General features: G+C 40.4%; 1 protein-coding gene across 1 annotated transcript in view; it reads right to left on the bottom strand.

The window, feature by feature from the left end:
- Positions 1-224: 224 nt before the first annotated feature.
- The window catches only part of LOC310792360 (RNA-binding Raly-like protein), a gene marked incomplete at both ends in the record, with an annotated part of 35,774 nt that continues 22,127 nt past the window's right edge, over positions 225-13,871 (bottom strand). The window contains 4 exons of the mRNA XM_083654082.1: positions 225-349; positions 2,774-2,949; positions 8,242-8,289; positions 9,294-9,369. Coding sequence (XP_083510208.1) covers positions 225-349; positions 2,774-2,949; positions 8,242-8,289; positions 9,294-9,369 — 425 coding nt within the window. The remainder of the gene's footprint in view (positions 350-2,773; positions 2,950-8,241; positions 8,290-9,293; positions 9,370-13,871) is intronic.

Consider the following 13,871-nt stretch of genomic DNA (forward strand, 5'->3'; position numbering starts at 1 on the left):
GTAATCTCTCTGTCAGACAAACCACCATACAAATCCTTGATATTTTCTGAATCACTTTGCCCTCAGCTCTCTTGAAACCCAGCGTGCATTTCTCAGTTCAATTCGATCTCTCTCTCCCTCTCCCTCCCTCTCTCTCTCTCTCTCTCTCTCTCTCTATCCCTCATGTACAGTACAGTATATATGCATATCTTCCAACAGGCAGCTTCTTTTCCCCCTCCCCTCCTTCATATCATACCGGCATCAGAACGATTTTGCCTCTCAATCTTCTCCAGCCTTCCCAGTAAAGAATCGATCTTGGTCTTGATCTGTGACAGCTCCTTTTTGATCGTTAGGAGCTGGTCTGTCTTGACTGTAAATAAAGTAAAAAAAGCATAATTAATGTGATATTTGCACATATTATGTTGGATATATGTGACCTGCTCGATCAAAATCAGTCACATTGACCCCCCCCGAAACAGATTTTGAGTTTTATACATTGTTGAAACGAGGAGAATGTCAGCTTTCTGGTGATATCAAAATTATCATCGTATACTCCAAAGATTGAGTGAGATGCACCCCTTTATGTTTTGACTGTTTCAAGATGTTTTTGAGGAAAAACAGCCCTAAACTTCAAAGTATGACAAAGTAAGGTAGTTCTGCTTGTCACCTAGTGTCGCTTGCCAGACTATCTCCATTTCGCCCTGTTCCAGCACAGGAGAGAGTCTGGCGCCTCTTACTCTCACTCTGGTATAGCGGGGGGAAAAGGCTCTGTTATCTTTACAAGCGTCCAGCGACGGTTGAAAAAGCACGTGTAGCAACGTTGTTTTTGTTGTTTCGCAGCGGCAGTGGCATTTGAGAGCGACACGCAAGGATTTCCCTTCGCTCCGACTGAAATGGTCAGAGAGATAAGTAAATAAGACCAGAGAGGGACCATGTTGGAAATAAGTGTTGACACTTTTACATGTCCTCCCTTGAATTTTGTTGTCTTCTATATCCATCAATAAAATCAATAAAATCAATCAATCAAGCCAATGGCAGAGTTTAGACCTGCTTCCAGTGAGTCAGACTACTTGTCACCCTACCTTTATGAGCTTCAAAACTATATTTCGCGTTCAAATTTGACAGTAGTCTTTACACAGAATAAAAGCCAAGGCTTTATTTTACTAAAATCTGCCGAAAACCCAAAATAGCCAAAATCAATATTTTCTCATAAAATCACGTTTCTATACAAATGTGTGACATGCAACGGATTTGGTCAGAGCAGGTCACATATTCCTACAGTGGCTGTGTCTATGGTTTCTTTCTCTCAAAGAATGAACCAAGCAAGAATTACTGCACTACATGTCTTACTTGTAGGGATGGGACGATAAATAAAAATTCAATATATCGCAATACAAAAAAGTGACAAGAAGCCTCGTAGGGCAGAAAAATTAATCGTGATATTATCTATATTTTATTTTGCTACAGTAATCACAAATGGCCCGGCTTGTCCATCAGAAATCATAACATCCATAATTTCTTTGTACTTTGTAATGACATTTTTTTATTGTTTACACTCTAGCAAGCTAATGTCATTGCTAGAAGGTTTTGTCTCTCAGAAATAAACATAATTCTGCATAAGTCAGACTTTGTTGCCATTGAGTCTTTAATTATTACGTTGTATCATGGCTGTATCAAATCAGGACGCCCATATCGTGTGTTGAATTGTATGGTGATATAAGCACATCACCCCATCCCTACTTAAAGGAACACTCCGCCCATTTTCAACCAGCTTTGTATCATTAGAACATCATCAGTAGTATATCAGAAAACTGTAAACGGTTTTGAAGTCTGTCATTTAATTTGACAGTTATTGAGTGTTAAAGTGTGGACCCGTGACATCACTGGTCCACACTAACTCAAATGAATAACTCATTAACTCAAATCAACTCTCAATAACTGTCAAACTATTCATCATTCATCTAGTTTGACAGTTATTGAGAGTTGATTTGAGTTAATGAGTTATTAATTTGAGTTAGCATGGACCAGTGATGTCACTGGTCCACACTTTAACACTCAATAACTGTCAAATTAAATGACAGACTTCAAAACCGTTTACAGTTTTCTGATATACTACTGATGTTCTAATGATACAAAGCTGGTTGAAAATGGGCGGAGTGCTCCTTTAATTGGCAAGTTCATCTTCATGAATGTGGTTGAGGCATGGTCAATGAAAGGGCAATGAGGGCATGGGGTGGGGTGGGGGGTGGAAACCAAAGTTTAGGGCAGTGGTTCTCATCCAGGACCCCTATAAACTGACCACAGACACCCAGTTAATACGATTTTGTCCTAGGGTCCCCATCATAGGATTTTTGCTTTTTGATGTTTTATTACTGAAAGTGTATGAAATCCATGACCAAAACAATCATACATTCTGTAATTGTGTTACTTATCGATGATATTATAGTGAAAATAAATGATCACCCGTTTTGCTTTGGTAAACCCAGCATCCACGTGACCAGCATGTACTATCAGTCATGCTACAGACATGTCTGCGACGTCACGTTGAAGGCTGGGTTCACCCAGGCTACCTGGAACCCCTCTCAAGGACCCCTGGGGGTCTCTCTCCAGACCCTACTTTGAGAACTACTGGTTTAGGGGACCCAGCACCATTTGTCTTGTAGTAACAGTATGGGAAGCATATAGATTAGCAGCAGTGAGCACAGCCCATCTGAACAATGAGAGTGAAGGAATGCAGAAAGAAAGAGTGGAATAGAAGAACGGAAAGGAGGCAAAGAGAGAAAGAGAAACGTACGTTTAGGGCCTGTGAGCGCTCGAGGGGAGGAAGAGGAGGAGGAGGAAGAGGAAGAGCAGGTCCTGACTGGAAAGGAGGATTTGGCTCTGCGCGTGGACGGGACGACGAGCCGCGAGCGTTTGATCGGAATCACAGCCCGAGTCGGGGGAACGACACGACCGTGATACTCAAAGAGTCTGAAGAGACATGAGAAGCAGAGTTGGAGAAATCTTAGAAAGATGTGTTACCAAGGTAATCCAGGAAGCAAAACTGTATGACTTTTTCCAGGGGGGAGGGAGAGTTATAACTGGCTTTATTATTGGCACATTTCGCACCCAATAATGTAATAATTTCCTGAAAATGCAATAACGCCTGAAAATGTAATAAAATTTGCACTTAACTTGATCGAAAATGTAATAAAACCCAATAATGTAATAACTAACAATAATGTACTAAAATGTCCTGACTGATATTGTAATAACATTTTACCGATAATCTAGTACCTTTCAATATAATTAAACCCAATAATGTAATAAAATGTCCTGATGTCATTAAAACGATTTTTTTTTTTTTCAGACGGCAGCCCGTCTTTATTGTCACACAACACACTACAACACATGCATGCGGCCACTACACACACTCATGCTGATGGTGGCCGGTGAAATATGTCCTCTGCATTTGACCCATCCAGGCTTGTCCTTTCCTCCAGGGGGCAGGCCAGGAGCAGTGGTCGCTTTCTCGTACAGCGCCCGGGGACCAACTTCGGATGTTGTTGTCACTGGTCGGATGACGATGACGATCTGATCTTCTGCATGTTTTTAGTGGGGGGGTTATATACGGAGGAACCCCCTGGGGGAGCACGGGGAGAACATGCAAACTCCACACAGACAGAAAGGCCCTTACGACAAGATACCCCACCTGGGCAGTAGGCACTGAAGATATGGGGGGGAACACAACCACAGCGCCCACAGTGTCCCAGGCGAGAATCGAACTCAGGACCTTCTGACTGTGAGGCGACAGCTCTACCACTGAGCCACCGTGCCCCACCGCGCCCCATTACGTGATGTCCTAATTTCATTCACTGTAAATTACGATTTGAAGTACTTTACATTATAATGTGATCACATCACACCGTACAGGTTACATTTACCAGATCGTTGTTAAGGAGAGTAGTTGAAGAGAAGTTACTGTAGCCTAAATGGCAGTTAAGATTAGACTGACTTGCCCTTACATTATCGGTAAAATGTTATTACAATATCAGTCAGGACATTTTATTACGTTATTGATCAAGTTATTGCATTATTGAGTTTTATTACATTTTAGATTAAGCTAAGTGCCAATTTCATTACATTTGCAAGCGTTATTAAATTTTCGGGATTTTTTTTTTTTTTAATACTTTATTGCAGGTATATCATTGACATTCAACATGTTTTCATTGTTCCATTCATCCTGCGACATTTATAATTTGTATATATTTTGTGTACATCACCAAAAATGTGAAGAAAGAAAAACTATAAAATAACAAATAAAAAATAAAAAATAAAAAAATAAAGGAGGAAAATAACAAAAGAAATAAACATTTAATTACCAACACACACACACGCACGCACGCACCCACACACACACACACACACACACCAAAGTAAATATAGGGACGGGGGGGAGGGGGGGGGAACCTGCAGCACTCATTACCCTAATCACCTTTCATCCACACTTGGTCTCCAAGCGCGACCAGCACCCAGAGAAGACCTCTGGATATTGGTCGCGCCCACAGGCCCAGCGTGAACGGGTGGAGGAATCCAGCCACCTCCAGACCCGAAATGAGCAACGTTTTGTTTTAATTTTCCACTCCTATTTCCAGGGGCCACCCACTCCAGTTTCTTTCAAATTCATCTTCTCTATTCCTCAATTTGTATGTGATTTCTTCCATTTTTTTAATCTCTTCAACTGTTAGTTTCCATTTATTAATAGTTGGTGGTTTAGTTTCCAGCCAGTTCCGTGTAATTTGTTTTAGTGCTGCTATACGAATTATTGTATATAGGTACTTATCTCCTTCGATCTCTATCTCTAGTGGAATGATACCTAATATTATGTTGAGTGGTTGTAGCGGCTTCTTTAAGTGGAAGATATCTATGAGCTTTTCCTGAACTGTCCCCCAAAAGGTTCTCAATACTGGGCAGAAATAAAAGATGTGTGCATGATTTGCTTCCTGTTCCGTGCATTTCCTCCAGCACTCTGCACTACCTGATATACTATATTTTGAAGTAATTTTTGGTGTTAAGAAGAATCTCATAATAACTTTCCAAGCAAATTCTTTCCAATATTTTGATTGTGTTGTCTTAAATATTCTTTTACATGCATTTGTCCAATCATCCTCCAAAATTAGTATTGCCAATTCTGTTTCCCATTTCTCTTTGGTATTATCTTCATCCATCTTTGTTTCCTGTAAGATTTTATATAGTTTTGAAATTTTGCTACTTTTACTGATTCTATTTTTATTTATAAATTGTAATAGCTTGTGTATTATCTGACCCTGTGCTTGTCTGTGATGTTTCATGAGATAGCTCCTTACTTGTAGATACTTAAAAAAATTATTATTATCTATATTAAATTTTATTGTTAATGTGTCAAATGAGTCCATTATGTTATTTGTGATCAGCTGTGAATATATTTCTAAGCCTTTCCCTGCCCATACATCCAAAACATTATCCATTTTATTAGCCAAAAAATCTGGATCTTTCGCAATTTCTCTCAAATATATGCAATCTTTGTCTAATTTATATGTTTTGCGAATATATTTCCAGTTTATTAATGTATTTTCTAAGCATATATTATTTCCACTGTATTTTTGCATTTCATTTCGATTTATGTAGGGTAGTGTTCCAATTGCTATTAATGCTGATTGTTCTTCGATTAATTTCCATTTAGTCGTTACTCCTTTATTCATCCATTTCATTATAATATCTACTTGAGTAGCTTGAAAATAAGTCTTTAAGTCTGGAAAACTAAGGCCGCCTTTTTCTTTAGGTTGGGTTAATAAGGTGATTTTTTTCCTTTTTCTTTTGTAGTTCCAGATATAATTTGAGAGCACTGTATTCCATATATTAAAGCTATTGTGTGGTATAGGTATTGGTAAAGTTTGAAATAGGAACAAAAATTGTGGAAGAATCATCATTTTGATGGTTTCTACTCTACTCAATATTGATTCTGGCATCATTTTCCATCGATTAAGATCATGTTTTATTTTATTTTCCAAAACTTGATAATTATCTTTATACAATGTGTGTATGTCTCCAGTAAGATATATTCCCAGATATTTAATCTTCTTTAGGTCCCATTTTAACTTATATCTATCTTTAAGTTCTGGTGGTATCTGTTTTTTAAGTGTTAGTGCTTCACATTTATTTTCATTTAATTTATAACCTGAATGCTTGCTGTATTCTGAGATTGATTCCATTAAGTTTGGCAGGGATTGATCTGGGGATGTTAAGTAAATGATCACATCATCTGCATACAATGCTAATTTGTGTTGTTGTTCTTTTATCTTTACGCCTTTAATATTATCATTTTTCCGTATACTTTCAGCAAGTGCTTCTATACAAATAGCAAATATAATAGGTGAGAGAGGATCTCCCTGTCTTGTCCCTTTATGGATTAAGAATCTCCTAGATAATGTGCCATTCACCTTTACTCTGGACATTGGGTTTTTATACATTCCTTGGAGCCACATATTGAATTTTTCATGAAAGCCAAAATACCTTATAATTAAAAATAAAAAGGGCCACAAGACCCGGTCAAAGGCTTTCTCTGCGTCTAATGTTAAAAGTAAAAGATTCATGTCATTGTTCTGAGCATAATCTATTATATTTAAAGTCCTTCTAATATTGTCTGACAGCAGCCTACCTGATATGAAGCCACATTGATCATTATCTATTATATGAGGTACTATGTCCTTTAATCTATTGGCTATAATTGAAGTTATGATTTTATGATCAGTGTTCAATAATGATATTGGCCTGTAAGAGGAGCATTCTGTAGCGTCTTTGCCTTCCTTATGAATCACTGTTATTATAGATGAGTTCCACGTATTTGCCCATGTTCCAGTCTGTAGTGCGAAGTTATAAGCCCGTAAAAGTAATGGTGTCAACTGTTTTATAAATGTTTTGTAAAATTCATTGGTATACCCATCATCTCCCGGTGTTTTGCTCATTTTTAATTTCTTTATTTGTTGTAATATTTCCTCTGCTGTAATTTCTTTGAGTAATTCATCATTCATACTTTCAGTTACCTGTTTTAAATTAAGTTTATCAAGAAATATTTTCATTTGTTCTAAATTTAATTGGTTTGATTCATCTTTATAAAGTTTTTCATAGTATTTAGCAAATTCCTCTGCTATTTCTTCTTTTCCGGTCACTATTTCCGGGCTGTTTCCCATCTTTAATTTAGAAATATAGGCTTTCTGACTTTGTTTCTTAAGTCTATATGCTAAAAGTTTTAATGAGTTTGGTCCTCCATCATAATATTTCTGTTTTGCATATGTCATTAGCTTTTCCACCTCCTCTGTCCGAATTCCATCCAACTCTTTGTATTTCTTTTTCAATTCAATTTTAACCTCTAATTCATCTGTCTTTTCATATTCTTCTTCCAAAAGCTGTATTTGTTGTTCCAGTATCTTCTGTTTTTGTTGTTTCAGTCTTTTCTTATATGAGGAATATGCTATTATGTGTCCCCGTAGCACTGCTTTGGCTCCCTCCCATGTAATGATCGGGTTTTTATTACATTAATTGCGTGCTACACTCATGCAGTCCCTCATTGTTGTTCATCACTCCAGCAACAACAAGCACTTATGAAGCGCCCAATAGAACAACAGTGGTACATATTGAACAATGCCACGCTCACTCCATCAAATCCCCCTCCTCATTGCCTGAGTCTAAGACGTGCCAAATTGCCATAATGACAATAATGACTCAAAGCTGAAGGCTTGGACTTTTAGGGATACTGCAAAGTAGAGGAAGTAAACAAACCAATGAAAATGTCAGAGGGAAGACACATCCTCTGCCTTGCCGGCGTAAATGACCAGCCCGGGGACTATCTGACATTCAGTACTCGCCTATGCGGATAAAAGCATCATTAGTAAGCCCAATGGAGAGGAATAAAAACTTCCCCAATATGACATTCATTATGCCTAGGATAATGTAGTTACTTTGCCTCAGATGGAAATGGGGCTATTCCGCTCAAAACTCGTCTTTATGTAAGCAGCTGTCTTGGAAAGGGGGAGAAGGAGGGGGGGGGGGGCGGCTGGAGGAGGAGGGGGGCTGGAGAAGGAGGGGGGGGCTGGAGGAGGGGGGGGGGGGCTGGTGTACTGAAGGGCAAAATATCAGGAGAGGGGGACTTGGAATTTTGCAAAGTAAGAAAGGGATAGAAAGTACAGAGTACAGACTGTCTACGGCATTATTTACCCCTCACACTCGACCATCTTTTTGGCATACCTGCTGTAGAAATCATCCCTGTAGTAGTCGTAGTCAAACTCATAGCCGCTGTGAAGACAAAAACATGACCAGTTTATTGCTTTTTTTTACGTACATTAAAGTTATAATCTCAAAGATTTTCATCTAAATAAATATATGTTAAGTCACCAACTATGTGATAGTGAGTTAACACAATGGTGATTGTGCCTATGGCCCAGTGATGGAAACCTTTACATTTTCAGTATTGCAGCATTTATGAACTTGGTGTGTGTGTGTGTGTGTGTGTGTGTGTGTGTGTGTGTGTGTGTGTGTGTGTGTGTGTGTGTGTGTGTGTGTGTGTGTGTGTGTGTGTGTGTGTGTGTGTGTGTGTGTGTGTGTGTGTGTGTGTGTGTGTGTGTGTGTGTGTGTGTGTGTGTGTGTGTGTGTGTGTGTGTGTGTGTGTGTGTGTGTGTGTGTGTGTGTGTGTGTGTGTGTGTGTGTGTGTGTGTGTGTGTGTGTGTGTGTGTGTGTGTGTGTGTGTGTGTGTGTGTGTGTGTGTGTGTGTGTGTGTGTGTGTGTGTGTGTGTGTGTGTGTGTGTGTGTGTGTGTGTGTGTGTGTGTGTGTGTGTGTGTGTGTGTGTGTGTGTGTGTGTGTGGTGACACAGGTTGGGTGGAGCTAACACAATAAACTCACTCTGTAGGTTCCTGACCACTGAAGTGGGATAACAAGCTCCTTTTTTCCCGGTTTCTGCTAATACAACACTTTGGATCTCACCTGCAATTACCACTCATCACCTTAGGTGTCACTCAAGAGAACAAAACTGATGGATTATAACTTTAAGTCAGTATAGTCAGTATATTTGATGGACAGCTGAAGATTGGTATGGCGTTTAGTGTGCGTGGCCCAGGTAGGAAACTCTTAAGCACCATTTTCTCCCAGGCTTTACCACTGGAGCTATACAGTACAGAGTCTCTTTAGCAGATGTTTATATAAATACAGCCACCAGAAGGTAAGTATAACGCGGAAAAGTAGGTCAGCAAAGTCATATCAAGCCGATACAGTACAAGAAGAGAGGTGCTTTTCGCACACCGACCTGTAGAGGGAGGAGAGAGGCCTCTTGGAGCCCATCTTGGGCCTGTATGGTTTGGGCTCTCCTGCCATGTTGACGTCTGCAAAACAAAATGGCATTCGTAAGTAGGGGTGGGAATCGCAGAGTAAACTCACGATAGGATACTATCGCGATACTTTGCTTTCGATAACGATGGTATCACTAATACACAGCGATTCTGCGGTAATCGATACATCGCAAGAAATTTCATCTGCGATACATCACGATATTTGTGTACTGAAGAGGAAAAAATAAAAAGGCAAAAAGCAGGAATGATGTATTTATTGGTGCAGACTGTATAGTGCCTCTTTAACACACACTGAATGCAACTTGTCCACGACTCCACATGTGAAGTTAACATTTTTAAAGGAAGGTTACAAAATAATTTCTCACTAAAATCTTTTCAATCTGTGTAAATTAAGTTTACAGAAAAGATTCATGCAAAAAAGAATGCAAAAAAATACACATTTCAGGATCAAATTTCACAATATGGCATCACATCACGATACGGGTGCCAGTGTATCGATAATGTATCGCAAGAGGAAGTATCACGATATATCGATATTTTGTCCCACCCCTATTCATAAGCATGGTATGATTCGGCTGTAGCTTATAAAAGTTGCAGCAAAATGAAAGAGAAAACATACAAACGCATACAGAACATGCTGACAGTGAATAGTTAAGACAGCCCGCACCAACGATGAAAACCTGTGTAAGCATAACTCGAGTTGTTCACATTGAGAGTTGTTCACATTGAAACGGGGCCAAAGCAAGAAACTAGGAACACACATTATGGGCCCTATTCTCCCACAGGCCTTCGGCGCTAAAACGGGCCTTAAACGCAAAAAAACGTGCCTTGCGCCTGCTTCGGGAAGATATCAATATGGCTTTACGCTGCCAAATGCGCTTTAGGCCGAATGGGCGTGGCGCAGTCCCAGAATGGGCCAGAATGGGCGTGTCGGCCTTAAATCTTGGCGTACTGATATCTTCCCACCTGGCGTAAATTTAGCGCTTTGCGCTTTTGAAAACCAGGCCTATTCAGTGCGCCAGTTGGAAGGAGCGCTCTTCTGCCTCTCCCCTGTCACCCTTCTCTGTCTCTCTCTGAAACCAGGCCTATTCAGTGCGCCAGTGCTCTTCTGCCTCTTCTCTGTCACCCTTCTCTCTCTCTCTCTCTGACTCCCTCGCTTAGACAGGCACAACACACTTCCCATATAGGAAAAATAAGTTGTAAGTTGCCTGGCATGTCCCAGCATGCATTGTGCTTCTCCATTTCGCTACTAAATAGCAACCAAATGAGGCGAAATAGATATAAAAGGTCGATCTAAATTAATGTGTAATGATAACACAACCTGCAATTGTACACATTTCAATATTGGACCAAATGAAACATCGAAATGAATACACCACCCTATGTGAAACATATATGTCCTCCTGGGCCTATATATATCTCTTGTGGATTTAACGTGATTTAGATAAGTGACAGCGGAACGCGTCATGTGCTATACTGTGATGTCCGCTCCAATAACTTGGCCCTACTTCACATTTAGTTTTACAATAAAAACACATTTATGCAATGACTTTACATAATGTAGGGTATATTTATGTGCATCATTCTACCTGCAGCAGGGGAGAGAAAACGATATCTTTCTGGACAAACTTTCACCAATATAAAATTAATCTCATCATATAGGGATAGGCTATATTTTTCTAGCTGATGCCTTTAGAACATTCTTTTCACTTTGATCTTGCTATAGTGTAGCGTATTTACATGCTTGCAGTATTTAAACTGCAGTTAGATTGGTTTGAGAAGCATAATAATATGGAATAATAGCCTATATATGGAGACAGACAGACTGGATGAAGGGAGGGGGGGGGCAGAGCGCTTGGCTTTTGTCTGGTTTTGCTGGATCACTGGAATTGGAGCTTAAAAGGCAAGCGTGCGATTCGTTTATTGCACTTATCCAATGAGCATGACGGTGCATAATTTTATGCTTAAAAGGCGTGGTTGTAATGCTTTAGGCTGCGTGTAGCGCCAAGACCAAGATATCAAGTGCGCTGGTCCACGCCCACTGCGCCAGGCGCTCGGCGTAGAAACTAGGCCGATGCAACGATAGGGGCCTATATCCACCAAGGGGGGTTTGCTTTTGTCACTAGTTGGTTTGTTTCTCTGTCTGTCAGCAAGATATGTGAAAAACCTCTCAACAGATTTTCATGACATTTGGTAGACAGATTGGGCATTGGGCCAAGGAATGACTGATCTCCATTATGGATTGCTCTTCAGTCTTCAGTCCATTTCAGTCATGAAAGGGAGATGCAGATAAAAGGCTTTGAGACAACTGAGACACGGATTGTGCAACAAAAAAAGTCTACAAGTCAACGGTTGTAGACTGTAAAAAAGACAAACAAAAGAAGAAAAGCATATTCCTACAAACCTCATGTGTAGCTGTACAAACCTCATGTGTAGCTGTACACACCTCATGGTTCATATTCCTACAAACCTCATGTGTAGCTGTACAAACCTCATGTGTAGCTGTACACACCTCATGTGTAGCTGTACACACCTCATGTGTAGCTGTACACACCTCATGTGTAGCTGTACACACCTCATGTGTAGCTGTACACACCTCATGTGTAGCTGTACACACCTCATGTGTAGCTGTACACACCTCATGGTTCATATTCCTACAAACCTCATGTGTAGCTGTACACACCTCATGGTTCATATTCCTACACACCTCATGTGTAGCTGTACACACCTCATGTGTAGCTGTACACACCTCATGTGTAGCTGTACACACCTCATGTGTAGCTGTACACACCTCATGTGTAGCTGTACACACCTCATGGTTCATATTCCTACAAACCTCATCTGTAGCTGGACACACCTCATGGTTCAAACCTCATGTGTAGCTGTACACACCTCATGGTTCTTGTTATTAAACCTCATCTGTAGCTGTAGCTGTACAGTGTACACACCTCATGTGTAGCTGTACACACCTCATGTGTAGCTGTACAAACCTCATGTGTAGCTGTACACACCTCATGGTTCATATTCCTACAAACCTCATGTGTAGCTGTACAAACCTCATGTGTAGCTGTACACACCTCATGTGTAGCTGTACACACCTCATGGTTCATATTCCTACAAACCTCATGTGTAGCTGTACAAACCTCATGTGTAGCTGTACAAACCTCATGGTTCATATTCCTACAAACCTCATGTGTAGCTGTACAAACCTCATGGTTCATATTCCTACAAACCTCATGTGTAGCTGTACAAACCTCATGTGTAGCTGTACACACCTCATGGTTCATATTCCTACAAACCTCATGTGTAGCTGTACACACCTCATGGTTCATATTCCTACAAACCTCATGTGTAGCTGTACAAACCTCATGGTTCATATTCCTACAAACCTCATGTGTAGCTGTACAAACCTCATGTGTAGCTGTACAAACCTCATGTGTAGCTGTACAAACCTCATGGTTCATATTCCTACAAACCTCATGTGTAGCTGTACAAACCTCATGGTTCATATTCCTACAAACCTCATGTGTAGCTGTACAAACCTCATGTGTAGCTGTACACACCTCATGTGTAGCTGTACAAACCTCATGTGTAGCTGTACAAACCTCATGGTTCATATTCCTACAAACCTCATGTGTAGCTGTACAAACCTCATGTGTAGCTGTACAAACCTCATGGTTCATATTCCTACAAACCTCATGTGTAGCTGTACAAACCTCATGTGTAGCTGTACACACCTCATGGTTCATATTCCTACAAACCTCATGTGTAGCTGTACACACCTCATGTGTAGCTGTACACACCTCATGTGTAGCTGTACAAACCTCATGTGTAGCTGTACACACCTCATGGTTCATATTCCTACAAACCTCATGTGTAGCTGTACACACCTCATGTGTAGCTGTACAAACCTCATGGTTCATATTCCTACAAACCTCATGTGTAGCTGTACACACCTCATGGTTCATATTCCTACAAACCTCATGTGTAGCTGTACACACCTCATGTGTAGCTGTACACACCTCATGTGTAGCTGTACACACCTCATGGTTCATATTCCTACAAACCTCATGTGTAGCTGTACACACCTCATGTGTAGCTGTACACACCTCATGGTTCATATGCCTACAAACCTCATGTGTAGCTGTACACACCTCATGTGTAGCTGTACAAACCTCATGGTTCATATTCCTACAAACCTCATGTGTAGCTGTACACACCTCATGTGTAGCTGTACACACCTCATGGTTCATATTCCTACAAACCTCATGTGTAGCTGTACACACCTCATGGTTCATATTCCTACAAACCTCATGTGTAGCTGTACACACCTCATGTGTAGCTGTACACACCTCATGTGTAGCTGTACACACCTCATGTGTAGCTGTACACACCTCATGTGTAGCTGTACACACCTCATGTGTAGCTGTACACACCTCATGTGTAGCTGTACACACCTCATGTGTAGCTGTACACACCTCATGTGTAGCTGTACACACCTCATGTGTAGCTGTACACACCTCATGTGTAGCTGT

Source organism: Poromitra crassiceps (genome assembly GCF_964638095.1).
Source record: "Poromitra crassiceps genome assembly, chromosome: 17".
Lineage (NCBI taxonomy): Eukaryota > Metazoa > Chordata > Actinopteri > Beryciformes > Melamphaidae > Poromitra > Poromitra crassiceps.